General features: G+C 57.9%; 1 protein-coding gene across 9 annotated transcripts in view; it reads right to left on the bottom strand.

Moving 5' to 3' along the window:
* The window catches only part of RPTOR (regulatory associated protein of MTOR complex 1), a 319,152-nt gene that overhangs the window by 38,650 nt on the left and 252,573 nt on the right, over window positions 1-27,929 (bottom strand). For all 9 annotated transcript variants that reach the window (XM_073236062.1, XM_073236061.1, XM_073236058.1 and 6 more), the window contains 9 exons: window positions 25,052-25,126; window positions 23,256-23,321; window positions 22,757-22,948; window positions 22,234-22,374; window positions 17,146-17,263; window positions 16,135-16,275; window positions 15,639-15,797; window positions 7,277-7,395; window positions 263-366 (listed from right to left, as the gene is read on the bottom strand). In XM_073236062.1, coding sequence (XP_073092163.1) covers window positions 263-366; window positions 7,277-7,395; window positions 15,639-15,797; window positions 16,135-16,275; window positions 17,146-17,263; window positions 22,234-22,374; window positions 22,757-22,948; window positions 23,256-23,321; window positions 25,052-25,126 — 1,115 coding nt within the window. The remainder of the gene's footprint in view (window positions 1-262; window positions 367-7,276; window positions 7,396-15,638; window positions 15,798-16,134; window positions 16,276-17,145; window positions 17,264-22,233; window positions 22,375-22,756; window positions 22,949-23,255; window positions 23,322-25,051; window positions 25,127-27,929) is intronic.

Here is a 27,929-nt window from a genome sequence, read left to right as displayed (position 1 = left end):
TTGCTGTTTACTGACCAGGAAAACAGAGACCCTCGCCTGTAAGATGCTGAGGGCCAAGGAAGTCAGCTCGGTTTGACTTCTGCCATTATGAAACATGCAGATGAATGTAGGAAAGAACTCTAGGGAGGGATCTGAGTGGACAGATGTAGGAGTGTGTGTGGGAGGGCACGCACCCGAGAGGGAGGGAGGAGGGGAGGGAAAACGAGATGGAGGCTGGTCACGGGGGTGGGCAGAGGGCTCGTGGGGGCAGGGCGGCACTCACCCCGCCTGGTGAATGTGGATGCCCTTGTTGGTGGGGCTGGCAGGTGCCGACTGCGTGAGTGAGGACGCGGTGAGGATGCGCTGGGGCCGGGCGTTCAATGTGGCCTGAAAGAGCAAAGGGACATGAGATGTGCACGGGCAGCTGGCCAGCTGCTGGCCTCTGAGGCCACCAGACAGAAGCACAGCTTGGCGGCTGCTTTTGAGTAGTTCCAAAATTGCAGGAAAGGCCTTTGGCCGAGGAAAAGTCACCCACCAATGGCAGGCTCCAGCTGAAAATCCCCCAAACATCTCCCTGTGGAGAAGATGATATTCCTTGCTTTTCTGGAAGCTACCTGCCAGTCCAGTGAGGCTCTAGGGATGGCACTCCTCGAGGGGCATCGGCTGGCGACAAGCCTTCAGGACCCAGGACACACCTCCAGCCGGTGCCTCCCCACAGAGAGCAGCCGCCTCCCTGTCCCTCCTTCGCCTGGGAGGCCCGCTACAGGCCGGGAAGGCCTCCCCCAGCTGTGCTGCTGTGGCCCATACGTCAGGGGCAGGCTCACAGCAGTTTCCCCAGACATGGCACTTGGTGGGTGGAGTCACGACGCAGCTTCTGTGAGTGGGCCTCCCCCACCAAAGGCTGCAGGGTAACATTTGGAAGGGATTTGTACCGGCCTGAGACTGGCATTCAGGCAGGAAGTGGCTTTGTTTTGATTTTTTAAAATAGGGTTTTATGTTGACTCGGAAAGAGGGCGCCCGCTGGAGCAGCGAGTGAATAGGGGACAAGCCAGCGAGGGTGTGTGCTCCTCTGCAGGCGGACCCGCCCTTTGCCAGGCTCCCTGCAGGCAGGCGGCTCTGTGCCCGCTGCACACCCGGGCAGCTGGATGGCCCTGCTCTGATTGCCAGCGACAGGGCGAGGTGAGCGCCCCTTGCATGAAGGGGGCAGCGCAGGTGGCCCATTACTATGGCCGCCAAGTGCTCCCTGAGTGCAGCTGGTGCCAGAGCCGGTGCTCAAGCTCGGGGCACCAGCCAGCAAAACAGAAGGCTGACATTGGTGGGGGCATTCCTGTGGGGTCTCGACTGGCTGCCGACGTGGGGAGCCCTTGCGGTGTCTGCTGACTTCTCAGCAGCCAGGAAGGCCGTCCCTGTGTCCAGCCAACAGATACAATCATGGAAAACAAAACCATAAAGCCCTTCGTTTACATAATACCAGTGTTTTCCAGCTGTTCCTTCACTTTGAAATAGAACTAGCAAGAAAACGGAACCATACCAGCCTTTTGAAAATGCTTTTCATTTTTTGAATTATGCAAGTTATGGTTTGAGAACTTGCTTTGGCCTTTATCTGGCCACGTCCTTGTCACACCCTACACCTGACAGGCAAATGATCCTGTAAGAAGTCTAAAAAGAGGAAAGAAATTTAAGCTCAGAAACTATAAACCTAATATGCATCTCCTCCAAGTGTCCAGAAGAACAGTGGGAGGTGACGGGACGGCGGCAAACCCTTGGGGGTGAAATGAAGACGTCGGCAGCACCTGTGCACCTTTCCAGGGCTCCAGAGCACCGAGGCCGGAGGCGGCCTGAGCTGTGGCGACTCGGCCCAGCCCTGCACACCCTGGGCACAGGGCACGGCAGTGGCTGCTTCCTGACTCCTGGTCTGGTGGCTGGTGCGGCCTGGGCCTAGCCTCCTGCCGCCTCCAGGGCAGACAGGGCCCCTGAACGGGGTCCACGCCGATGCCGTCAGGTTTGGGAGTCATGGGAGGCAGGCCAGGCCCAGCTCAGGAGACTAACTCGGGCCACTGTGAGGCTTCGGGCCTTGGGAAGCCTTCTTCAGCTAATGATGCAGATCTGTTTAACGAACACACCATCAGCACGCGGGGCCACAGCGCTGATGGGGCACAGGAGGCGGCCGGGCACACCTGCCTGGCCACAGAACTGCCATGGGGACAGAGGTGGCTAGGGGACTGGGCAACGAGCGGGTGTGGAGGGGCCCCGGAGGTTCCTCTGTGCTGGCCCACTCACCTGGTAAACGGCAGGCACACTGCCAGAAAAGGTTACAGGAAAACGGTGTGTGTGCTTCTTGACAGGGTTTGGGGATAAACTGAGGAGGGCCCGGGAGGCCTGCAAGAGCCCACCTGCCTGTTTCCTGCACCCGCCCGTGCCCGTTGCTCACTTGTGGTGCTGCACTGGGCCCACTGGATGGGGAGGCCTGAGAGTAGCTCGCTGCCCAGGGGGCCAAGTCCGGGAGAGGTCAGCTCTCCAGGGGGCATGAACATTACCATGTTAAAAGTGGAATTTTTAGGTCAGATGTGTTCTCATCCCAGTGCAAACAGAGGAGTGATTTGCAGGGACACACGCACACATGTACACACCCATGTGTACACATGCACACATTCATCAGCCCCACCTTGGCTTCCTGTCCTGAGCAGTTAAGTAGGGGCCTCTGTACACTGCTGAACACCCCGGGGGCCTGGGGCTGCAGCCCCACTTCTGTCTCCAGCTCCCTGAGTGCTTTCTTTACACTCTGGTTCTTCAGCGAGAACATGTGGCCTCACCTGGCTGCACGAAGCCCTACCCAGTGCCTAGGAAGGACCAGAGGGACATGGGTGAGTAGGACAGCGAATCTCCCACGCCGACCGCATGGCGGGCGTGCAGGGCAGCAGTGTAAGCTTCTGGCTGCCCTTTCCTGGGGGCTGGGAGTATTTCAGAAACGCCCCTGTTATGTGTACCATGGACCGAGGTCCCTGAGTGAAGGGCAGGCCCCGGAGGACTGTGCAGATGCCGCCTGGGGCCCAGCAGGCACGGCATGCCGCAGAGCACACGAGCCACCTGGTTGCTGAAAGCCCACGATCCTGCCCACCATTCAGTAACTCCGCCCAGGCAGGCGAGGCTGTCAGACAGCACTTCCATGCAGGGCCTCCTCGGAAACCAGGGGGGGAAATGGTGCTGGGCCTCCAGAGCTGGACAGTGCAGCTCGTGCCCCCACTTCAGGGGAGGGAGTGGCAAGCTGGAGACATCAGGGCCAACGGCCATTCCAGAGAGAGGGACAACAGCACCAGAGAACCCTTGGCTCTGGGAGAAAGGCCATTTTGACTCGACTAAAAAGAAATCAGGATGTTTACATGCACAGCGCGGGAGCCTGCACAGAAGAAGGCAGGTGTCAGTGAGGGGACCTCAGGGGCTGCGGGGCTCGGCCCTGCTCCGGCCCAGGGGCCAAGTGCAGACTTGCTGAGTTCAGTCGGATTTGGGGCGGACTGGCTTTCTGGATTCTAACTGAAGCTGTCAACGGGAGGAGGGGATTCCCACGTGGCAGTAGGATTTTAAAAGAAATCTTGGTGCGTCACCAGTGCCCTGAAAATGTGAAGCTGGGTGTAATGAATTTTAATGGTATTTTTGAACATGCTTTTCCGGGTATCTCCACCTTCATTTTATTTATCAGCCACTTAGGCCTCTGGCTTGAAGTCAGTCACTGCCTTTGACGGAGCACGTGCATCTCTGATTCTCCGCGTGGCTGGCTGCATGAGCCCTCCATGGACACGGTAACTGACATTTTGACTCTGAATGGTGGGTGTCAAGAGGCTGTGGTACTATTTTTAGGTGAGTTTCTATGTTTATAAACTTTCTCACAAATATGAAAAGAAGTGCTGTTTTTATACATCTGAACACCCGCAGCTTGGAGTGTCTTTCTCAGTGTCACTCCGAAGCCCCAGCAGGGCTGGTATGTTCCTGAGGGTCATCATACTCTTTTTACTTCTGTGAGGCTTAACATTTTCTATAATAAAACCTACATGCACTGTGCAAACCCCAAGCCACATAAAGGCTCATAAACATGGAAACGCGCCCCGGCTCCGAGCTGTGCAGCCCCTACCTGCTTGGCTGGGGGCGATCCCTGCATGTGCGTTCAGCGCTCTGTGGGGCCTTCCACAGTGAAAAGGCTGCTTTGACTACTATAAACACGGGCTTGGCTTCAGAGTTAGGTGTCTACAATAGGCCCGTTCATCTGTACGCTGAAATGTGACCCCCTCATTAGTTACTAAAGCAGAAAATAAGACATTTTTTGAAATTAAATTAAAGACAAGAAAGGATTTTCTTGATGTTTACATCTCCAAATCCTTCAGTACCAAGGTTTACTCTAAGAAATAAACGCACACATATACACACGTACATACACGCAGAGACACCCATAACCACAGACACACATACACAGACACACGTGCAGGCTGTGCTGTACCACTGCAAGGTCTCCAGGGAGCATGGACTCCAGAGAAGACCCGTCCCTCTGATTTGGGTGTGCCAGCCATGTGCACAATGGGGTGTGTGTGTCACCCTAGATCAGTGAAGCAGGCAGAAAGCCACATGCCACTTTCATGGGTCCTTAGGGCTCAGCTAGAGAGTGCTAAAGGCACAGGAGGCTATGCTTCAGGTGGCAGGGTGTGAAAGTGCACGAGATGTTTAATTACCCTCAGGTGGGGTGAGTGGCATTTCTGGCTTATAGCTACACAATTTACATGCAGTCCAGAAGGACGTGGTGACATGAGCTCTGTGCTTCACACACTGGGGACTCCCGAGAGGGACCTGACAGCCTGAGGGCAGGTCTACTGCGGTGACCTGCGGTTGTGAAATTATGATGAGGTGCTGAGATTGTATTTTTAAATAATTCATGTTGACTTTTAGTAAGGGTTGATACATAAAAGCCACCAAAAAATAAACTCGGATAGGCCGAATACTGGTTTCATGGTGAACAAAACAATCAAGAAGAGACAGAGGGAAACAGTCAAGCCGTCTGGACAGCGCGGCCTCCGGCTGTGCCGGCTGCGGAGGCCGCCAGGCTCCCTGGAGCCCCGCAGGCTTTCAGGCAAAGGGGTGAAATGGCCAGGTTCCTCTTTGTTCAAACACAGATTCTAAAAGCTTAAGCCATTCGTTAATGTCCATACAAAGCTTCAAAATTATTTAAGTGGAAACAGTTGTTTAAAAACAATTTTTGAAATTTTGAACTGAAAGTCGGAGAGGCTACTTGGAGTTTGAAGGAACAGTGGTAAATGGTAAGACAGACTTCCCCTAATATGTAGCAAGTGGACACGATGACTTCCGGCCCCAAACGTGCAGAATCTCGCCTCCCCCGAGCGTCCCTTCCAGAGCCGGCCGTGGCCCGGGGTGACTGGTGGCCTCCCCCGGGGGGGACCTCTGCGTGCCTCCCTCTGGGCGCTCCACCTTCCTTCTCCTTCCTTCCTCCCTTGGTCACAGACCAAGTTAGAACAAATACATTTTTTTAAAAGCCTTATTTTTGAATTGATCCTATTTTTACTTGAAAAAGCAGATGGTTAGACTATTTCTTAGTTTTCTAATACACAATGAAAAAATTAACTTGACTGGTTATTTTCCATAGGCCAGTGACAAGTAAAAGGATCGACAGGTTCCCTGCCCCTCAAGGGTGGGACCACCTCCAGCACCCCTGTAGCTCCTGCAGGCCAGGATGAGGAAGGAAGTGGGCTGGGGGCTCGCTGGGGACAAGGGGAGGTCAGGGCGGACTCCCACCGCCAAGGGTAGCCCGTAGGTGCGGTAACGCCTGGCACATCGGCACTCCGCAGGAGGCATGGGGGACGGGCTCCTCTAAGTCCTGCTCCCACAGGGCCACACGCGACCACAGCTCGAGGTAAAACCCAGAATGCACTTCTGCACTGTTCTTATGGCTCCTTTAAGGAGAAAGTGGGGGCCAATTTAAAATCGGGGAGGCGAGGAGGCTGTCACCCGGCTCATGACACCACCAGCAGCAGAAGCGGCAGCCGTGGAGGAGGAGCGGATTCAGTCGGCCAGGAAAGACACGACCACGTCATGAACGTACTGCGGGCGGGGGGGCCGCATGCGCCTCCAGGAGGCCAGGTGCTGCAGAGCTGGTGGGCAGCGGGCCCCGCACTGGGCGGTAGGCAGACAACGAGACGCTGACAACTGGCTTGGGAAGAATCGCGGGCCCCAAATACGCCCCTGAGCCACACGACCTCGGGCGAGGGCGAGCTGAGGACAGCCCCCTGCTGCGGTGAGGGCCAGGCGAGGACAGCACGGGGACACCCCAGGGGAGCTGTGACATGGCCCACGTTTCCCCGAACTCTTTCTGCAACTTGTCTGTGAGTTTGACATTTTATCAGAAAGTGACAAAAATTTTTAAAAATGCTGTAATGAATGATTTCTGATTCCATTCAGAAAAGAATAACTGCCATGTAAATTGTCAAAAATTGGAAAACCAGAAAAAAATATATGAAACAGCTATTTCCAGACAGGCTACTGTGGCCTGTGACCTTGGTGACGGGGTTCACTGCCGGATCACACCTGTAGGCAGTGACCTGGCAGTCCCAGGCGGTGGTGCCGGAGGCCCAGGGAGCAGAGGGCTTCCGAGGTCTGCAGGAAGGAGAGCCCCCTGCAGCCTCCTGAGAGCCTCTGCTTCTGCTTGGGGTGAAAACCAAGGCTGGGTATAAGGAACCCCTGGAACCCCCCAGGCTCACAAAAAGGACTGGGCGAGTTTGCAGTCCCCAAAGAACAAAGGACTGAGATCAGCGAATGACCTGAGCTTCCATGTTAAGATCGGAAGAGCAAATTAAACCCTCAGTAAGCAAAGGCAAGTAATCAAGAAAAAACATATCAGTAAAATGAATACTAACGAAACCAAAAGCTGGTTCTCTGCAAAGTCTTCTTTAGATGGAATGGTCATGAATAGGAGAAGTCAACAAAAGTTACTGGTATCAGGAAGGGAAGAGGGGACATCACTACAGGTCACATGGACACCAAGAGGATTCTGAGAAATAATGACAACCCACACCTCACTTCCTGGTGCTGACGTGGGGGAGCAGAAATAGTAAAGTGTGCTCCGGCCAGAGCCACATCTACACGGAGTTCAGGGCGTGCTGTAAATCTCCGGACTCAAAATGCTCGTTGGAAGTTCTCAGACTGTGGTGCAGACCTGACTGTGGCTGGAATTCCCTGCCTGAGTGCCCGGGACTGAAGATGGCGGCTTGAGAGCTTCGCGGAGAACGCCCGCCACACGTACCTTGCAGGCAATGCCATTGAGCACTTTCATGGCCAGATCGGAAACATCCGGGTAGGGGTCTGCAGCCAGATGCAGTAAGACTCTCCAGATTTGAGTGTAGACACTATTAAAAGAAACCCCTAGAAGAGAGAAATGGGAGATGTTTCAGTAACAAACAGCTCCCACCTGCACGCTCGCAAGCTCCCGAGACAGCCCCCTTTTTCTGGCGACTTAGCTCTGCTATCAGGAGCGGACACTTTGAGAAACTGGGTTTCAAGAAGCCCCTGTTTTGTTACTCTGGTGGGAGGCCAACTGTGAAATGCTCACATGAGTTTGTCTTCTGAGAGTGGATCTTTCTAGAAGGACAGGTGAGTTGGAAAAGGCAGGGCTTCCTGGGTGCCCTGGCTGACTGGGGAGCAGCACCTTGTGCCCAGGGGAGCCGTCACGGCCTCCATGAGCGGTGTGCATCAGATGACTGTCCCGTCTCCCCCTCACCCCGTCCGGGTGTGCCCTGGGTGCCAAGGCTCCCTGCGGATGCTCCTGCCCACACACCACACGCCGCGCTGTCCCGAATCCCCAGAAAATCACAAAAGGTGTTGCTGAGTGTGTTCCCACACAAGGCCCTCTCTGCATGCCTGGATGCCAAGGTGGAAGAGATGGGTAAACTGTGGACACAACATGAAGGAAGGGGACGCCCACTGAGGGCCTCATCTTGTGCAGGCTGCTCGGTCCCACGTAACCCCCATGGGATGCCCCAGGCATTGCCCTTGGCATCGCAGATGTGGACGGCCAGGCCCTGCGGCAAAGGGTGAAGGGTTTGAATGTGCACCTGTCTGACCGGCAAGCCCACCATTTCCATGACACTGGGCTGCCTGGCAGTTAGGGTAACGGGTGAGTGGTTCCTTCTGTCAGGAGTGGGCCTGGGGTAAGGGGCCAGGAAGGCCTTGTAGAGGCACAAAAGTGGGCTTGAAGGGAAGCAGGACCATTCTTCTGGCAAAGACCTTCCTGGAAGGAAGGTCAGCGGAGGAAACAGCAAACTAACACAGGGCGATGGAAACCTCAGAGCCTCTGGAGAAGCAGCAGGACTAGAGTCCAGACATGCCAGCCAGAGACGGCGACAGGGCGGCAGGCGCTCGGTCGCCAGGCGGGGCTGAGCGGGAGAGCAGAGCGTGTTCCGGCCCTGTGCCCCTCCCGAGCGATCCTGGAGGCCGGGACGCAGAGATGGTCCTGCTCCCCAGGAGCGTGTGGCCGGATGGGGAGGGAACCACGTATAAATGCATCCTTTCATTTTGGGGGGAAGCTGGACAGTTTGTTGAAAAGTAAGTGCTTGTTCAACAAAAAGAGAGAAAGCATTTCAAAGAAGCCACAGCGCTGTCCTGTGTGACCAGCCTGCTCCCAGCAAAGGCCTCTCATGCTTGAAGGGGTTTAAGTATTAGAAGTGTTTCTTTCGGTTAGCAGCCGAACGCGCTAGAAGTGTTTCTTGATCGTTCAAATGGAATGGATTTTTATGGCACCTTCAATCAAAGAAGAGAGCTGGGGCAGAGGCCTACGGTCCCAGTTGATTTTGTGCATGAGCTCCTCGCAGCCACCTTGACCCACACCCCATTAGCACAGGGGCCATGGGACTCACTGCCAGCTGCCCACTGCCACCCGAGTGATGGAGGTAGAGAACCCCGTCCTCCCGGCTTCTCTGCCGAGGTGACCAGCACCAAAAAGGCTCATTGCAGCGAGCGCTCACAACATCCCTCCAGTCACTGTCTTTCTCGTGAACTGGTGTCCCCAGTGCAGCCAGGTGGAAGGTGGCAGTGCAGGGCAGCTCTCACCATCGCGGGCGAGGCGGCGTCCCCTCATCGTCCATGTGCGTGTGCTCAGCGTGAGCTTACGGTGCGCGGGGAGGACCTCATCAGCTCTGGACCCACAGGAAGCAGGTACCGGGACGTTTTGGAGGCCTGGGCTCCTCAGTCTGACTTGTTAGGTGAACCAGGCAGACAAGCTCTGCTTGTCAGGGACCCCGCGTCAGGGGAGCAGCTACACAGAAATGTGCTCCCCACTTCAAAACAGAGACAGAGCACAGAGCTCTCGACGCTCACCCCGCAGCCTCAGGACCACTGTCCAGATGATGCCCCAAGCCCAAGGAAACTGGTGAAATTAGCACAGAATCTCTGAGAAAATGTCCTAAAATCTACTTTGCTATCTGAGCGGATGGCCTGCCACAGAACTAGCCTCTGTGCTGTGCAAGGGCCTCCAGGAGACTGCAATCCCTCCCAAGAGGTGGAGGCGGGCGGGACGAGGTGGCTCTCAAGCCCCTGGGTGACGGTCCCTAATCCATGCACTTTGCGGGTGTAGCTGGCTCAGGAGGGGAAGCAGAACCTGCCCCATGTAGAAGCATGGTCGAACCAACATGGGGAGTTCTCAGAGGCCCCCAGCTCATTCCAGCCCTGAAATTCTCCCCCTCCATCATTTTTGGGCTCTCAGTGATGGTGGACAGCTTCCTGAAGCGAAGCCCAGCTGCTGTGTGACAGTGCCAGGAAGGGCCCTCGTCACAAGAGCCGGGGAGTGCGGGACACCGGCATTGGCAGAGGGTGGGTGAGACCTGTGGGGTCACAGCTAGAAGTCTCGTTGATTGGGTGCTGACCTGAGAGCCGCGCCTGAGCCCAGCCCCGAGGAGCCTTTGACAGGAACGTGAGGCGGGGGACAGGGTGGTGCGCGGGGCCCGTTCTGCCCCTTCGTGGCTGTGTCCCAGGTCATCAGGTGCGGTGGTGGAAGCAGACCCCAGGGGTGGGGGCACAGGACCATGGGTGCAAGAGGCACCAGGAGCAAAGGCGCGGTGTGTGTGGGGCCATGCTGGGCAGAGGACGGGCGGCGCACCAGCCAGTTAGCTACCCCACTGTCGTCTCCGGGGCGAATCTCAGCCTCAGTTGCTGCCGACTTTTCTGCTGGGGATTTCAATTTTGATGTAACGGTGTGTGACTCAATAGGGAATAAGTGACCTTTGTCAGAACCTCTGACCACAGTGAGCGGTACAACCATTTGCTGGTGACCGGCAGTCCCCAGGCTACTACGGTGCCTCTCTCTCCTGGTCTGGGCACCACAGTTATTCCCCTGCACTGTCTGGGCAGAGACTGGAGCCCCTGAGACAACGCAGATGCCCGAGTCCAGTCCCTTAGGGACAGAGAGCCAGGGAGGCATCTGGGATACTGCATGCTCAGAAAGGGCACTGGTGTCTGGCACTGGCTGAACCCCCCCACGTGCCGGGAATCTGTTTTCATGTCTAGACTGAAAGTAGTAACAGACCATAACTAACGGGTCTTTCAGAGCAATGGCTGCAACCTGTGAAGTAGTGTAAGATGTAGGAAAATGTGCTCAGCAATTTGTGGCCACCCCCAGACCCCTTGAGTCGGCAGAGCAGCTTGGAGAGAGGAGGAGTCTGGAGCCCCACTCAGTGGGGGGCTGCTGCCTGTCACCCTGGTCTCAGGGCTCCCCGCCTCTGATGCTCCACCTGGGGACACAGGGCCGAGAGCCTCTGCCCTCTGCAGAGACCAGTGCCCAAGGCCAGAACACCTGCCTTTGCCCTCTTGGTGGGGATGGCCTCTTACCCCTTCTGCTGAAGACGGAGCCCAGCGCAGACAGGGCGGCCAGCATGGCCACAGTTCTATGAGGCTCCTCCATGTCCCTGAGTCACACTGAATGATGGCCTCTAACCAAGGGTTTCGGCTGTACAAATACAACCAACCTTGTGGCTACAGAAAACATTTTCCAACAGGAAGATCGAATGGATGGGCTGTAGCCTCCCCCCGGGACATGTCAGCGTCCCTGGCAGCGGCCCTGCTCAGCCTCCTGGTGCGGGTTGTGCTTTCCTTCAGCAACTCCATGGTTCATGGAGGAACCAGCGCCTCCCTGAAATCCAGAGCTCACGACACTGGCATCTCCAGAGCTGAGCGGGGGGCTTGCGTGGGCCTCTCTGTTGGGGCAGCTTGAAGCCAGGCAGGGAAAGGGTAAGAAGGGACATCGTGTTGCTTCCCAGGTCCGGGAGGGCCGGACGCCGACCACAGGGCCCTTGCAGCAGCTTCCAGAGCTTCGGGCACAGCTGTGGACGAGAGCTCGAGCTCGCCCAGTGTGCACGCGCTGACTCCGGGGGGCTGGTGCTCTGTCTTCCTGGGCTCCTCCAACTTCAGCTCACTTTGAGACTTTCTCCCCCAAGTTTTCAAAGATTTGAATGATACACAGATAAAACTCAGTTTCCTCCAGCAAAAAGCGTCCCAGAGTCAGACTGTGAGAAAGCAGGCAGGGGTTCAGCACATGGCTCTCAGTCTCGGTGGGGAGACAGGGAGGCGGTGGTTCGGAGCTGAGCCACGGGGCTCGTCCTTGGGGGCAGAAAGCGACCTGCTTCTGCTCCACAGCTGCCGAGCCCCGACTTGACGCGGCCTGAAATGAAACGTGGATTCCTCATCCCTTAGACTGCCAAGACGGGTTTCCCCAGTCTAGTGCCAAGGACAAAAATGACATTTATCATCAGGGACCAGAGATGTGCTCCAGGCATGTCCCAGCTGGCCAGGGCACCGCAGACACCAGCTTGCCCTGTTAAACAAGTGAGACAGCACGCCGGAACCTTCTGGGCCTCCACCAGCATGCAGGGAGACCTCCGTGCGGCACTGAAGGCACCCAGAGACGGGGGAATGCCGAGGAAACGGAGGCCTGCTGAGGGCGCTCTCCATGGCCCAGGGCTGACGTATGGCTTCAGTACTTCTCAGCTGGCGATTCCATTTGACAAATGAAGGGCAGTGTTCCTGCCAGCTTGGGGCAGCAGGCTTCACTTTCTTTGGTTTCTTTTCCTGATGGCCAGCTGTGCATGTGAGTATTTGTGAAACAGGTGAATAGCACCCTCAGAACTCAGGGCGGTCAGGGCAGCATTCACCACGGGGCACCTGGACAGGTATGAAAGGCAGGATGCACACAGGGCCTGAACCTGGGTCAGGTGGGCGTGGAGGCAGGGAGACCAGTCAGGAGAATCTGCGTCCAGGAGGAAGGCTGGAGAGCAAGGGGGTCGGGAGGAGAGGTGGGACCAGGAGGGGCCCGGGGGACAGAGGGGAGTGGCAGACACACCCAGCTTTGGGCTGGTGGTCCCTCCCCTGGGGTGGGGCAGAACCCACGCTTTTAGGGAGTGGAGGTGCCCGCCATGGACACCAGCTCCGAAGTTTATACGCTTTTATGAGCATTTATACGCCTGCTTCCTCCGCACCTCCTCCCAATGCCTGGTGGCTGGGCGCCTGGGAAGTGCTCACTGACTGAAATGCGGAGAAATGGCAGGAGACTTCCCGGCTTCCCAGGGCAATCCTGGGGCCTGGAGGGCAGCTCTGTGGGCAGACTATGGTGGGCCAGTGTGGCTGGCTGCTTGTTTTCTATGGCTTGCAAACTAAGAATGGTTTTTATATTTTTTAAATGGCTGGAGAAAAAAAAAAATCAAAAGAAAAACGATGTTTTGTGATGTGGGTATTGTATGAAATTCAAATTTCAGTTCCTAAATAAAGCTTTATTGGAACGTGGCCATCCATTTGTTCTCACGCTGTCTGTGGCTGTTTCTGCATCACAGAGGCTATACCGCCATTTGCCATCTGGTCTTTTACACAGAAAGTCTGCCGGCCCCGCTCCAGCGTGGGGCTGGAAGGCAGCCCTCACCTCGACCCTGGGGGACTGCACGCGGAGGTGGGGGAATTAGGATTCACACAGACCCAGGTTCTGAAAGACTCCCGTGGGCCAGCCTGGGAACTTAGCCACTGTCACATTAATCCTATCTGGAATGTGTTTCACTTTGAAGCAAACATCCTGCAGGCATGTTTTCTTGGTGAGTCAGGACCCGTCGGGGGACCAGCATACACCCAAATGCGCACACATGCAATGGCACTTCCCAGTCTACAGGGACAGGCTGGTGTTTCCCACCAAGGCCTTGCGTGCACAGAGCAAAGATCCTCTTCCAGTTCTTACCACCCTGGGGCGGGCTGGCCACCCCTGGGCCCTGCTGTCCGGGCAGGTCCTTACAGGACACCACAGACGCATCCTGCGGGGACCGGGCGCATGTCCCGAGTCTTCTCTAGGGCTACGGAGGAGCGGTGCTCATGCACGAGATCAGCCCCCCGCAGACCGGACACCGTGTCGGAAGGTCCACATCGCAAGACCCGGCTCTCGGGTGGGAAGCGCCGGCTCTTGGGTCAGAGAGGAAATTAAGTAACTCAGAAGTGAACATTACCGACCAACTGAGAGCGATGCACGTGAGCGGCGGGAGGGAGAGTCACAGGCGTCAGTGCCCAGCCCAGAAAGGAAGAGGCCCCGAAAGATAATGAGCTGTTTCTATTTCAACTCCAGAATTGAAAAAGAACAAGAGAATAAACCTAAAAAAACCCAGAAAGAAATAAAGAAAAGAATTACTAGAACACAAGATGAAGTCAATGATGAAATCAATGATGAAGTAGATCGACTAAGAAAAAGCAGGCCTTAAAAACGCTAAAGAAATGAACAAACATCTTACAGGATTAAACAAGAAAAGGGAGAAAAAGTAGCCAGTAATAGTAATAAGAAGAGAGATGCCTACAGAGACAGCAGCGATTAAAAAGTCATGAGAAAGCTTTGGAAAACTTCACGGGAATAAATGAGAACATTTGGCTGACATGTATGTCTTAGAAAAATATAAGATGTGGAAGCTAACTTATGCAGAAAATGGACAAGCTGGATAATCCTGTCAAACAGATGGAGTCAGGAACCAAAACCCATCCACACATACCCCACTGAGCCCAAGCAACTCTAGAGGCGAGTTCTACCTACACACCTAAAGAACACACCGACTCTGTCTTACGCAAGTTGCTCGGGAACAAAAAAATGAGGGCATAGTCCCGAACTAATTATGAAGCTGGCATAAACTTGGTATCTAAGTCAGACAAGGAGAGAACAAGAGAAAAATTATACGCCAAAGTTACTCATGAAATACTGACAAACTTAATGATGCCGCAGTGTGAAAGGACATTACCAAGCTGGGTTCACCCAGCAATGCAAGGATGGTTTAATGAGAAATTCAAATCACGGAGTCCACCACGCCGACAGAGAGTAGAGGTGCAGAAACAGGATCGGTGGAGGGCATCGCAGCAGCCCTCACCCCCCCATGTCTACAGAGCGCCTAGCCGGCGCCAGGCCCTGCGGGTGGGGGGCACACAGTCGTGGACAAGACCACATTCCAGGAGTCGTGGCTCTACGTTCCTGGGAGAGAGGAGGAACCGGCCCCACGAACAGGACGAGGGGTGTGTACAACCAGCCTGGTGGTGGACGCTCTCAGAGAAAAACAGCAAGAAGCGGGGCCGGGGAACCTGTGATGGCGGCACCTTCTAGACGGGGGAGGGCAGTGGAGGAGGTGGCTTTTAAGGTGACATCGGGCAGAATTCTGGCTTAAGCAAGGGAGTGGTCTACAGAATAGCAGCAGAGAGCTCTGCTGCAGGCAAGGGGTGGGAGCCCAGCAGCGCTGCAGGGCAGGGAGGGCGGGGGCGCCGCGTGACGTGTGCACGGGCTCTGAGGCCTCTGGAAGGGCACCGCGGACATTCCGGGGGTTCAGGTGGACATTCTGAGTGTGTCGGGACCCCCGCGGGAGGCTCTGGGCTTCCGGCTCTGGTTGACAGTCCTTAAGTTGATAAAGAACAAACACCCAGATGTGTTATATGAGCCTCTCCAAGGTTCTCTGTGTCTAAAATATTTCTTAGTATTAAATAAAATTTCAAATGAGGCCTGTTGAGCCGCCCCGGGCGGTCAGAGCAGGAGCAGAGGAGGCCCACCTGGTCACTGCGAGGAGTGAAACGGCTGCAAGTGGGAAAAGCGTGGGGAGCCCCTGCCGCAGCGGGGCTGGGACCCGCAGGGCAGGACGGGCGGCCGCCTGACCCTGAGGCAGGTTTCGGTTCTGGGCAGCTCAGCGTGAGGTCGCTGCGCTGGGTGACGCTGGAGGCCCGAGGAGAGGGCCAGGCGGGGGCGACCGAGGGGACTGGAAGGAGGGGCGGGCCTGGTCTCGGGCGGATAGGCCCTCAGCCCCAGCACGTGCCCTCGGGGTGTCGCCTGTGTGCAGTGGGGTGTCGCTGCCAGGACAGCCAACGCATCTCCCGGGCCAAGTCCCTGCTGAGCACTGCCGCTCCGGGTGAAGACGGCTGGAAGGCTCTGGCCCAGAGAGCCCAGGGGGGCAGGGCGAGCGCCATCAGATCCAAGTCCGGCGGCGGAAACCCGCTGCCACGCATGGCGCCCCCTCATGCCCTGCGCCCCAGCCGGCTTGACTCTCTCACCGAGGAGCTCTGGCACGCGCCCCCCACAACACTGCGGTCCCTGCATCTGGGGGCGGCTCAGCGCCGGGCGGACTCACCGATGAGGGAGTTGAGCGACGAGTAGGAGCTGACGCGGCGCATCTTGTCGATGGTCTCAAAGGACAGGATGTACTCCTCGTTGTCCGGGCTGCCCAGGGCACTGCTGGCACTGCTGCTGGTGCTCAGGTTCCCCGGGGAGAACGCCACGGTGCTGCCAGCTGGCCCGGGCCGCAGGGAGGGTCAGCACAGTGCCCCGGCCCCCTGTGGGCCTCCACAGTGGCACAGGACTGGCCTGTGCCCCACACACAGCCCGCACGGACCTCCCCGGAGCTCATGTACCCCAGCCGGCTGCTGGCTGCCTGCTGTCTGCAGCCTGGAAGGTGCCCACTGCTACCCTGGGGGCCATACTACATCTGTGGTATGAACACCTGCTAGTCGCCAGGGCTGTGGGGCATTTATGGTGGAGAAGGGGGGCGGGCACGAGGTCACGTGAAAAGTTTCATAAAATAAAGCCCACGACTGCCCTACCCAAGTACCCCGTGTCCAGTATCTTACATTCTTCAGTCAAGCTCAGATTTTGCAAAGACTTGTTCAAGCTCCTGGCTGTGGCGACGGCCCGGATGTTCCCGTAGGAGCTCACGGAGCGCAGTCTGGGGGTGCACGGGCTGTCCCGCACCGGGGTCAGGCTCCCGCCCTCTAGGGGGGAAGGAGAGAGAGCGTTGCCGCGGGCCAAGGATGGCGGCAGCCACAGGTGAGGGCGGCAGGGGCAGCAAGCGCCCTATGAGCTCGCGCTCCGGCAGGCCTGGTCTCAGAAGGACAGCTCCATGGGGCAGGGCCAGCTGGGCAGAGCTGGGTGGGGCGGTCTGGTGAGCAGGGGCCGCAGCGAGCAGGACGGGGACTGCCGCCTCTCCAAGAGCAGCACCAGGTGCTCTGTGATGCGGCCGTGGGCTGCTGCCCCGGAGGCGACAGCATGGCGGCCACCGGGTGGGCCCAGGCAGGACCCCGTCTGCTGCCGCCTGCCTCCGGGCACACCAGCCGCCTCCACCGAGCAGGCTCCCCCTCGCCGCGTTCCCTGGAGCACTGAAGGGGTGATGCTCGCACTGCTGATCACAGGCCCTCTTCCTGCAGCGACGGCTGTGTTCTGGGGGTGCGGGCAGCCCAAGATGACGAGCCATAAACTCGGTGAGAGGCTGGGTGCGAGGAGGGGAGCTGCCTGACATGAGTCACTGGAACGGGAAGTGGCAGCAGCCTGACGGAGTGGCTCATCATGGGATGAGGCTGCGTGCCTCTCTGCGAGCCTGGACGCAGGTTCCCACCCCCAAGATTTCTACGATTTCCAAAAGGGTCAAAAAGCAAGAAGAGGCAGATGATCAGCACGGCCCCTTTTCCTGCCCCTTCTGTTCTGCTAAGTGCCTGGGAGGACAGGAGTCACGGGGGCCACGCAAGGCAGACGTCTGCGCTCAGGCCCCGGCAGCGCTGAGGGGCCTGCTCACGCTCCAAGGAAGCGTCCCTGGCTGCCTGAAGGGGCGGGTGAGAGGTTCGGGCTGCACGAGTTCAGCTGCGTACCTGTGGTCGCCGGAGACGGCAAGGGGTAGTTCTTCTCCTCTTCCATGAACTGCAGGGCCACGGTGCAGAAATTGCTTTCATACTGAACCACGAGGTGACTCAGTGCCACCACCAGCTCCTGCCGAGAGGGAGAACGGACCGGAACACTTACTGGCGACTGGAAGATGGTTGTGAAAAGCAGTGAGACTTAAAAGCTAACACCAAATGCTTGTGTCTCCACAGAAAAAAGAAAGGTTAAAACAAAACTATGCCCTCTTGGCGCAGAACTGACCCTTTTGGTGAGACACTTGGGAGTATCCAGTGGGAGCAGGTGCTTGAACAAGCAAGTGTGGTCAAGGCCACGGGCCCCCTGCTGCAAGGGACCAAGGAACGCAACGGAGAGCCCAGCAGGGCCGAGAGTGCGCTGGACAGCATGCCGCGCAGATCTGTGGGGGCCCGAGTGGCAAGGCAGGAGGCCTCAGGGCCTCGAGTTTCTAGTACGTGCCACGACCCAGCCGAGAGGCCTTTTGGTCAGACCCCATGGTTGGGTGACCCACTGGTGTTCTGGGCACATGAAGCCAACACGCCAGACAAGCTAAAGTGCACTCTTTTCATTAAATGCAAACCCTTCAAAGACAAACGAGGGTCCAGGCCCTAACAGGCTGTAAGAAAGTTCTGCATGATCTTCAGGCTTGCCCGCCTCGGTTCAAGAACGTGCACAGGCTTCTCCCAGGACGGTCAGGGCTCTAACAGGGGCCTGCAGCCGGGGGTCCCCGGGAAATGAAACTGGGAGGAGGTTTGCGCCACTTTTCCACTGCTGTGCAGGCAGCTCTGCCTTCAGTTTCACTTAGCAGAGAGCCAAGGTCTTCCAGAGCTCTGCCGAGGCGCTGGCTCTGGACGGGCCGAGGGCACGGACCCCCAGCACAGCCTCACACACCGCTGGGCCTCTGGCCATGCGTGCTTTGCTCCCAAACGTACCCTTCTGCACCCCACCTCTCAAGCGGCAGGTGGTCTTCCTCTACCTAAGCGCTCACGCAAACCCCAAGCTCGGCCTCCCAGCCACCTGCCGGCACTGCCCTTCTGTTCAGCCCCTGTGAGGGACCCCCTGGCTCGTGCCCATGGAACCACAACCCTGTGATGGCTTAGGCTGGAGCCCTGGATCAACCCTGACCCATCCTTCCTATCTTAGCAGCGCCTCCCACTCGATCCATCCCTGGGAGGAAGGGTGCTGGGCCCTTTGGCACCCATGAGCCTCTCTGCGCCAGCCAGCGACACCTTAGCCTACCTTCCTTGTGTGTGGGAACAGCGTGCTGCTGAGGGACCCCTGTCTGGTTTCCCTGCAAAGATGAGGCCTGTGCCATCCCTGAGAGGCACTGACTTCCCCCTTCGCTGATGTGGGGAGGGAACAGCCATGCTGGGACCTGAGACGGCCCCTCCCTAGGTCTTGGGCCCTTTGATTCAGGGAAAGCCAAAGGCACCAAGTGGCTCTGGGGCAGCGGGCACTCGGAGGGCAGCTGCTGCTGGCCCCAGGCCCTGTCCTGCCGCTGATGGGCCTCCTGGGTGGGTGATTTGTTCTGACGCAGAGCTCAAATGCGCGGATACCTCGGGGTGTCTGCAGAGCGAGGCAGAGGGCGGGCCGGGGAGCACACGCTGCGGCTCCGGCCTTTGGGAGACGGTGCTCCCAGCTCCCCAGCGCCGAGACACGCATCTGTGCCTCTGGCTGGCAGAGCCTCTCAGCTGGGCAGCCTCGGCCTTCCCCCGCAGGGTCGGTCCTCCTCCCTCCAAGCCTCCCGCCCTCTGCTCCCTCTCTGAACAAAACGAGGCCTTGCCCCCGGGTCCCAGGCACTACCACCACCTGCCACGTTGCTTTCCGGTCGGCTCAGTCTCCAAGCCGCCCTGTCCCCAAGCACAAAGTCTTGAGGGAGGCCCCAGGTTCAGTTCATGACGGGGACACCAAGGCCTGGCGACCCAGGGCCCAGCACACAGTGGGTGCCGACAGCATCTGCTGAACGAAGCCCTTCCCTCAGGCACAATGTGTATCGGCCTCTCCCCTTTAACACAAGTTTCTTTCTTAAAGAGTGTTGTCACAGCGCCCAGGGACATCACGCCCGGGCACAGGCTGCCCAGCAAATGCTCCCCGGTGGTTGTGTGGGGGAGCCGACCACGTGCCTCTGTGGTCCTCCCTGTGGCCTCCGTGAGCCCAGTGCCACCCCTGGCTTCTAGCAGTTTGCTGGCTGACATTTGCTTGTGGCCCACAGACGCAGCGCCCAGAACCGGCGCAGGACAGGGTGGGTCCGGGCTGGGGCGCATAGCCGCTCCGCTGTGCACTCCCTCCGTGCTCGCCTCGGGAGCAGGGGCTGCGGCCCGGGCGGCCTGTGCCCACAGCGACTCCATCAGAGGCCTGCGCAAACAGCCCGACGCTCTGCCCCAGGGTCGCCTGAGCCAAGCGTGCGGTTCAGGGGTGCTGGCCCTCTGGGGTCTGTGGTTGCGAATGAGTGAACCTGAACCCGAGGCAAAGGATGCCACGCCTCCTGCCTCCTCACTAAGGTGGCCAGAGCCGCAGATGTGGGGCTGGCCTGGTCCCCACGCCACGCTGCTCCTCCCAGTCAGCCTTTGGGAAAGGCGGGCGTCAACTGGGGGGTCAGAACCTGCCCCCCTCGCCTGGCCTTCTTGATGAGGTGGGGGTGGCTTGCTGACTGGGCAGTCAGCATTTTGTCCTTCAAGGACAAGTTCAAGCTCAAAATGACTTGGAGGCTGGTATGAATCTGCTGACTTTATGATTTTATCAGTATGCTCTGTAACAAGCCAGCAAAGGCCACTCTCGGCTATCACCTGGGAAGGACGCTTAATTGTCAACAGTGAATGGATGCATCTTTTTATATGGAATCCCTGTGACCATGAAAACCCCACCATAATGTCCAGCTTTTCTCCCTGGCACGAGCTGGACAGCATGGGCAGCTAGAGCCAGGGTGACAGCGCCTTAGCTTCGGGTCGGAGCCAGGGTGTCGGCCCTGAGCTGGCAGCACAGAGCAGCCCCCAGCCAAGGGGGCGGCAGGCCGGCTGGTGGAGCTCAGGACCATGCGGGTCTCCGGGGGCTGGGCCCTCAGAGTGCCACATACCCCGATAGTCCCACCATGTGGCTCTGAACAAAGGGGAGAGTGAATCAGGGCTCACAGAGAAGGCCTCCCTGCCCACTACTACAGACGCATCCTCTCTCCAGCCCACCCCCACCCTACTCTCCTGAAACCTCTATGTGCCCTGCGCTTCCGTAGCGAACGTCACTGCGAAGGCTCACGGAACAAGCCTGCTGTTGGCTGCCGGTCTCCCAGTCGGAGAGCAGGCTCCCTGAAGGCTCTGGTGGGTCCCGAGGCCTCACCAGAGCCTGAAAGAGAAGGCAGGGCTGGGGAGACCCTCCCCACAGGGTGCCCAGGATGGCAGCTATGCCCTCCAGCCTTGCCCCTTCTGCCCTTGGGGCTCAGCCCCTCAAGAGGACCTGCGCATACACACCCCCTTCCCTGGCTCCAGGCTGCTCCGCCTTCACAGGCCAGGTACCAGCTCTGCCCTGCGGTAGCCTTCCCAGCCCTGCTTTCTGTTGAGGCAGGGCAGCTGCCAAGCTACCCAGTTCTGGAGAACTCGGGCCTGCCTCTGGGCCACTGCTCATTTTCGAGAGCTTCAGTACAATTACGGGATCATATCTGCTCTCAACCGCACTGCGTGCTCCTTGGGGGCAGCTCGCCCTCCCCTCTGTGCTCCAGAGCCTGGTATCAGGGGAACCGGCCCACTGGGCTCAGATGGATGAGCACATGGGGAGAAGGGCCCTTGGTGGGTCCGGGGGATGTGGCATCCGGCAGTGTGAGGCCCACAGTGAGGACCTGGCTGCACCTGAGCCTCTGGAATCCGAAATAAGGGACAGCGAGTGGACTCAGCCAGACGGGAGCCCGGGAACCACATGAGGCCCTTGGGGGCGTGCTCCAGCGGACAGTGCTCCGGTCGTTCCTATGGCTTTGGTGGCCACTGTCCTGACACTGGGGACTTAGAAGGACACTCTTCTTTAAATCAACATTCTTTATCAAGTGTTTTTAGAGGAAGAAAAATGCTCTCCTTCTTTAAAAGTGGGAGACAAAACAGCCAAATTGCTGCTTCGATTAGCAAGTCTGTGTGAAGGCGGCCTGTCCTGTGGGGGCCGGTCGCTTGTGGTGGGAGCCCGAAGGTGACAGGGCTGGGACCAGGGAGGGATGGCCGGGACCTCGTCTCACGCTGTTCACGCTTCCCTAGATAACCTGACGTGTGATAGCAGGCTAGTTGGTCTCTAAGAGGAGTCAAGATAGGGTGAGGCCTCCATGTTTGGGGTCTTGCTCACATGGTGTCCCACCCAGGTAAGTCAGGGGGTCCTACTCCCCACAAGCAACTCCCCCAAACCACACCCATCTTCCGACCGCCACCCCCAACCGCCCCTTCCCTGGCACAGCGTCTCAGAGGCCCTGTGCGATGACGTGCTGGCTGACAGCCGCCTACAGGGCGCCTGGCCTCCCCGGCACCAGTGCAAGTCTCCGCTCCAAGGCAGCTGGCAAGGTCACGTGGAATGTGGCCCCTACGCTGCGAGTGGCTCCCCAGGGGCCCCTTCTGCCTGGGGAGGGCAGGGGGTCTAGTGCCGGGCCTGCTGGCTGGGGTGAGATCCTACATGGAATTCCCACACCTAAACAGACAAGTAAATGTCTCCGACATCACACGTCCATTCAGTTGCTGACGCACATGGGGGCGGGGAGGGGGCACACTCCACAAACCTGTCTGTGTGTCTGTGGGTGACTACTGCCCTTTTGAGTCTCCGTGGCATGTTTGTGTGTTGCTCCCAGGCAGGAAGGAGCCTATTATACAAGCTGCCAGGAGACGCAGCCTGTTAAATGCCTTTAAATGAAGCAAAGACACGAGTATCTGGTGAAGAGAAGTGTTTTGGAGAGAATCAAACAAACATTTAAAGATCTGCCTTCTGAGGGGTGCGCACAGGGGGAGTGAGTGCTCATTGCTGTGGCTGGGCCACTGGCTCAGACCCCGGTCACTGTGGGAGACCGGCCATGGCTCTCTGTTGCCTGCACCCTGGGGGCCACGCACCTTCCGTACCACAGGGCTCCCATCGCTGATCAGCTGGGCCAGCATCATGGCCACGTTGTGGTCGATGGTGGTCGAATGGTCAGTCCTCTCCGCAGAGTTGCCCACAAACGTGCCGAGGGCGAAGACAGCTGCACAGCGCACCTGCAGGGTGGGGATGGGTCACAGGCATGCCCGGCTGCCAGGCCCCGGGGTCAGGGCAGCTTGCTCGGCCCCGTCCACTGCGCATGGGTGCCCCGCACAGGCTGCAGGAGGCTGCTGCCCATCTTGACGGCGCAGGGATGGGCAGGACCCAAGGAGGTGTCCTCGCCCCTGCCAGCAGCCCGCGGGGGCACGAACTTCTGGAGCCATCAGTGAGCGAGCCAGGGGTCATGGCAGGGGGCTGGTGGGCCAGCTGAGCAAGTGGACGGTTTCCAGACATGAGGTGGCATGTGGGCACCAGCAGGCCTCTGTGGGCGCTGCCTGTCTTCCCTGCTGGCACCTTGACCTCGCTCAGCCTGAAGTCACCAGCCAGTGACAGACTCACCTCAGGGATGGGGTCAGACAGGAGGCTGCAGAGCTTCTCGTGGGCACTGTCCCTCACCCCACACCACCGGGCCGAGTCAAAGTTCTGCCAGATCCGTCCTAAGCAGATGGCCACCCACTGGCGCAGCAACGGGTGGGGGTCATCGAGCTGCTCCAGGCAGATGGCAATCAGGTTTCCCTGGAGGCAGGCTTCCTGCGAGGAGGCAGATGGCACAGCGTGGCTCACCCACCGACCCAGGGTACCCACCAGAAGTGTTGGGCCAGGTCACTGCCCTGACATTTCCTGGGGAAACCTTGCTTAATCCCAGCATGAGATTTGCTCAGCGCTTCTCATTTTAAATCCCACTAATTATAAATCACCCTCCCAACGGCCAACTAAGTGAGGGTCCGGGCCTCGGCTCTACCGCGGCATGTCCACCGGGGCCTGTCTGGAACAGATGTGCCGACCCCTGCGTGGCGACTGCCTGGCAGCCCTGGAGGGCGGACGGCCGTGCACTCACCTGCCCGGTGGTGTAGCCGTTGACGATCACAGCGAGGATGAACGCCGTCATGGTCCTGTGCTCGGCCTGCAAAACAGAAGCCACCCCGGCTCTGCATGGGCCACAGTGGGCTCCCCACTCCCCAGTGGGCTGGCCCCAAGTCTTTACGATGCGCCTCATGTGTAAAGAGAAGAGATGCAGCTTTGCTGTCTTTTGATTTGAGTCTACAAAAGAGAACAGCCCTTTTGAGAGAGTCTGACAGCTCTGGGCTGGCTTCTGGGGGACAGACCATCCTGCGGGCACAGGGCTGCTGTGATCTCCCGTCAGGAGGCCGTCCTGCTCCCAGGAAGCTCCCCGACTCCTCGGCTGCCCCGAGCCAATCACGCCGGTGGCAGCACAAGGAACAGAGTGTCCCCACCCGGCCACCTCCCCAGGCCATGGGGCAGCCCACCCCCAGGCCTTCCTGCCTCTGCACCTCTGCTTCTCTGGGAACCAGCGTGCCTGCTTCCGTTTAATGGTGCTCAAGGCCTGACTGCGCGCACTGAACAGTCTAGTCGGTCCTTCTCCGCGTCTGCCTTGCATCAGTGCCAGGCCGGAGCCCTCACTTGGATTCCTCCTCAGGCGTTAAGCCCTCAAATTGAGGGTCATGATCATTCATTTTCACAGCCAATGCTTGTTCAGATAGGCCGACATGTCTGACAGCCTCCTAGCTTTTCATTGCGTCCTGCGTCCTATTTCTCCCCTGGGATTGCTTGGGTGGGGGTCAGAACGTGAGAAGCTGTCAGTCTCTGAACAGGTGTCGGCTTTGCCCCCACCCCTGAGTGATCCGTCAGCTGGGTGTGGCGCTCCAGGGGCCTCCCGGCAGCCTCCCGCCTCCTGTGTTGCTGATGGGAGCCCGCTGCCTGTATGGTGGCTGTCGACTTTGCCAATATGCCTGCTCAATTCACCCTCGGCCATGGGAGTGATTCTTTCTGAAACTAACTTCGCCTGAGCTGATGCCCAAATGCTGCGCTTAAGTCACAGCACAGAAATACTATTTAGCTTTTGTGTAACGATCCTGTTTTTCATGCTTTCTGCTTGTGGCTGTTTTTATTAGTAAGTTTGTTTGTCATTATTTGGTTTAAAAGCCAACTAGAGGGAGTGACTACACCCAAAAGTTCCTTTATACAACCAAAGCCAGCGGAGACTACATGAGCTGGTGCACTTGACTGAACATTCAGGTAAAACTGAGCTGACAGAATTATTCAGGATGTCTGTTCTGTTCTCTTTACTACGCGAGGAGCTAGAGGAAGGCTATATAAATCATAAAACATTTATAGGAGTTGCTATATATGCTATTTGGAGGTTACTAATTTTTAAGCAATGTAACACACTTAAACTTAAACTTCCAATCCCTTCTTTCTTTCCTGCCCTTCAACTGCCACATATAGATGTGCAGGGACTCATTCATTCAGCTCAGGTGACAGCAGGGAGGGACGGCAGGTCCTGCTACGTTGACAGGCGTGCTGGGGAAAGTGGGCCCACGTAAGCAGAGCAAGCCCGACCTTGGCGTGAACGCTACCTCTCAGCGGCAGCGAGGAAACAGCGGCTGAGGTAGCATGTCACTGAGTAAAGAGAGCATTCCAGGGGTGTGGACAGTGTGCACATGGCCTCCCACAGCCAGGCCACACTCCACTGCAGCCCCTGTGCTTGAACGGGTGGGTGGTGAGGAGCAACCTTATCTGGACCTTCCTAAAGGCACAACGGCACGGCATGCGGGCAGGCACGCCTGGCGCAGACCCCGGGGCTGCCCGCGGGGGGCGACGCCCGGCCCTTACCGGCATGTAGGGGTCCGCCAACACCGACAGGAAGTACTTGTGGCCGTTGTCCTTCACCAGGTCAGCTTGACACGACTGCAGAGACAGAGGACACAGTGAGTGTGCTGGGCTGGCTCCCAGGCCTTGGGATGGAGGCGCAAAGGAATACGCAAGGAATTTATGCCTTAAATCCGTGCTCAAGTGCAGTGCCCGTTGGGAAAGCCCCGGACTGTGGGTGAAGGGCTGGCATCTCAGAAAGGCAGCAGCTCCGGGATGTTCTCTGAAAACACCTTTGCACCCGACGGGCGTGGTGCCCCTTGGAGGCCTGCCTGCACCCTGTGCCCTCCCCTCCCCCATCCTCCCGCCCGTGTGCCTTTCCTCATGCCTTCTGGGCTGGGGGGCACTGACACCTGAAACCCACCTGTAGCCCAGCCCCCAAAGGTGTTCCTCCGCATTCTGCTCGGACTACAAAGGACAGATAATGTGGCACATGGGTGTGGCCACAGCACGATTTGTGCAGCGCGCTCTATATCAGGTGCCGCCTGGCGGCCCAACTCAGTACCCCCCAGAGCAGCCCTGAGGGGAGGGTTTTAGGTGTTAGGCAACTGCTGGCTCTTCAGAAGGCCCTGAGCCCGTAAGCACCAGCATGTCCACCGCAGCACACGTGTGAGGACCACGAGGTGCCCCGCACTGCCTCTGTCTGGAACAGAGACCACCTGTCCCTGCTCGCAGCCTCCTGGGGGAGATGGCTGGGTGGGCAGCACCGGCACCTGGTCGGGGGACCCTGCGGGCTTGGAGAGAAGGGGCTGTATGCTTTTGGAGGGGATGCCTAAGCCGAGAGGCAGCTGGGATCCTCCAGGGAGGAAGGACAGATGTGGGGAGTCTGTTCCCCTAAGTTGCAGGGTGCAAGGGGAGGGCGGGGAGGCAGATGGCCTGGGGCTTTCAGTGCTGCCCCAGTGGGGCCCCGAAGAGGCCAGGGGGGTTAAGGCAGTCGGACCGCAGGCATCATGCTGGAGCTGCAGTGGAGGGCGAGCAGCAGGCTGGACTGGGAGGGGCAGCATGCGCGCAGGACAGAGGGCATGGGGCCCACCCCACAGGCATGAGAAGGCTGTCCCGGTGGGATCTGGGCAGGAGAGGCAGAGGGGGGTGCATGATCCAACTCCTGGATGGGAAGTCATGAGGGAACGGGGTGCACACCCCACGCTCAGGTGGAGGCACTGGGGAGCAGGGGGCCCTGGCGGACAGGACCGGCAGGGGCGAGGCAGGCGGCGGTACAGGGTCGGAGCCGTGGAGACAGGAGCCTGGCTTGCACAGCCAGCTGGCTGACTTGGGGGTGTCTCTTTAGGAGACTTTAATGACCATGTCCTGGACGCTCAGGCTAGAGGACGACCCCGCAGGTCTGTGTGCGCAGTGCAGAGGACAGGAGAGGGCAGGCGTGGAGGCAAAGACATCGGGGGGCACGCCCGGGGTCCCCCTCTTGCTTGCTATGCAGTGTGGGAAGTTTCAGAAATCTGTGTTCAACTAGTGGAATTAAAACCTAAAACATCACATATATGAAAGCAATTAGAAAATTCGAGGGGAACCCACAAAATAAGGTCATAATGTTAAAGGGGTTCACAGCAAGCATCACACGGCAGCTGCAGCCCGGCGGCACATCCAGGCTCTAGGACTGTAGAAGAAAATAAGCGTAAGGGCGATAAGATACACATTTTAATGACACCAGCAGAGGCGAATCTTCTCCATCAGGCAGGATGCATGTAAGAGAGTGGTTTTGTGATAAAGCAGTGGCAGGAATGGGACCTTGTCCTGGTCTAGTGCACCAGACGTTCACCCCCCGCCCTGTGGGTGTTACAGAGGGGTCAGTATATAGGGCTACGGGAGGTACGTGCACTGGCCAGGAAGGTAAAACAAAACTTCCTTGCAAGATGCTCTGACCTCCTGGACGTTTGGGTACACTACGTGACCTATGGGGGCCATTCAGCTGTTATTCCAGGAATACACACGAGGCCAGCTTCCAGGCCTTTCCCCAAGGAGCCAGAAGGGCCAGCCATTGCTGGTCTACGTGTCGAAATGTCCAGGGCCATGTCCATTCAACAGTGTCTCCAGGGTTTAATGCAGTGGGGCTGGCAGCAGGATGTTGCTCTGCTGGCCGTATCCTGGCTTCAGTAACTCGTCTTTGGTTTGGACGTACGGTTGTATAGGACAGGCAGCAAGGTGTGTGAGCATGTCCACAGGGCTCAAGGCTCCTTTACGTGGCTTCACATTCAAATGCCATAGGATTGTCCATAGGTGAACTGACAAGCCCCATAGACTATTGGTGTCTGAATTCAGGCCTGATTTCAACAAACTGTTGTACGTCTCCATCATGCCTGCCCTGGTAGGGTTATATGCTACATGAAATTTCCACTTTATTCCTAAATGCTGCACCCATCCTTGTAACACATGTCCAGTAAAGTGGGTGCCTTGATTGCTCTCAGCCACCTGCGGGCGGCCATAGGCTGCACAGAGATGCCCCAGGCCCCCCCTTGGAGGTTTGCTGATCTGCACGACGTGCAGGAAAAGCAACCAACAGGCCAGTAGCCGTGTCCACACAAGTCATGGCAAACAGATATCCTTCTGATATGGGCAGAGGCCCAATACAGTGTATCTGCCACCCGACAAGGGGTATTGGCCCCCTTACTATTGTCCCATGTTGCTGCGGGACTCAGTGTAAGTCCCTTTTAGAGCACACGAGGCACTCCTTCCGGGCTCTGCTGACTTCTGCAAAGGTCAGTGGCAAGCCCCACCGACGGGCTACAGCACACATGGTCTTTTGTCCCGCGTGCAACAAACGCTGGTGTAGCCCCTGGGCCACATCAGAGGCAGGCTTTCCTTCTAGCCAGTGCACCTGGGCCAGTGT

This window comes from Manis javanica, chromosome 4 (genome assembly GCF_040802235.1).
Source record: "Manis javanica isolate MJ-LG chromosome 4, MJ_LKY, whole genome shotgun sequence".
In the NCBI taxonomy this organism is placed as follows: Eukaryota; Metazoa; Chordata; class Mammalia; order Pholidota; family Manidae; genus Manis; species Manis javanica.
Note: the sequence above shows the minus strand (reverse complement) of the source record. Positions and strands in the feature narration are given on the sequence as shown.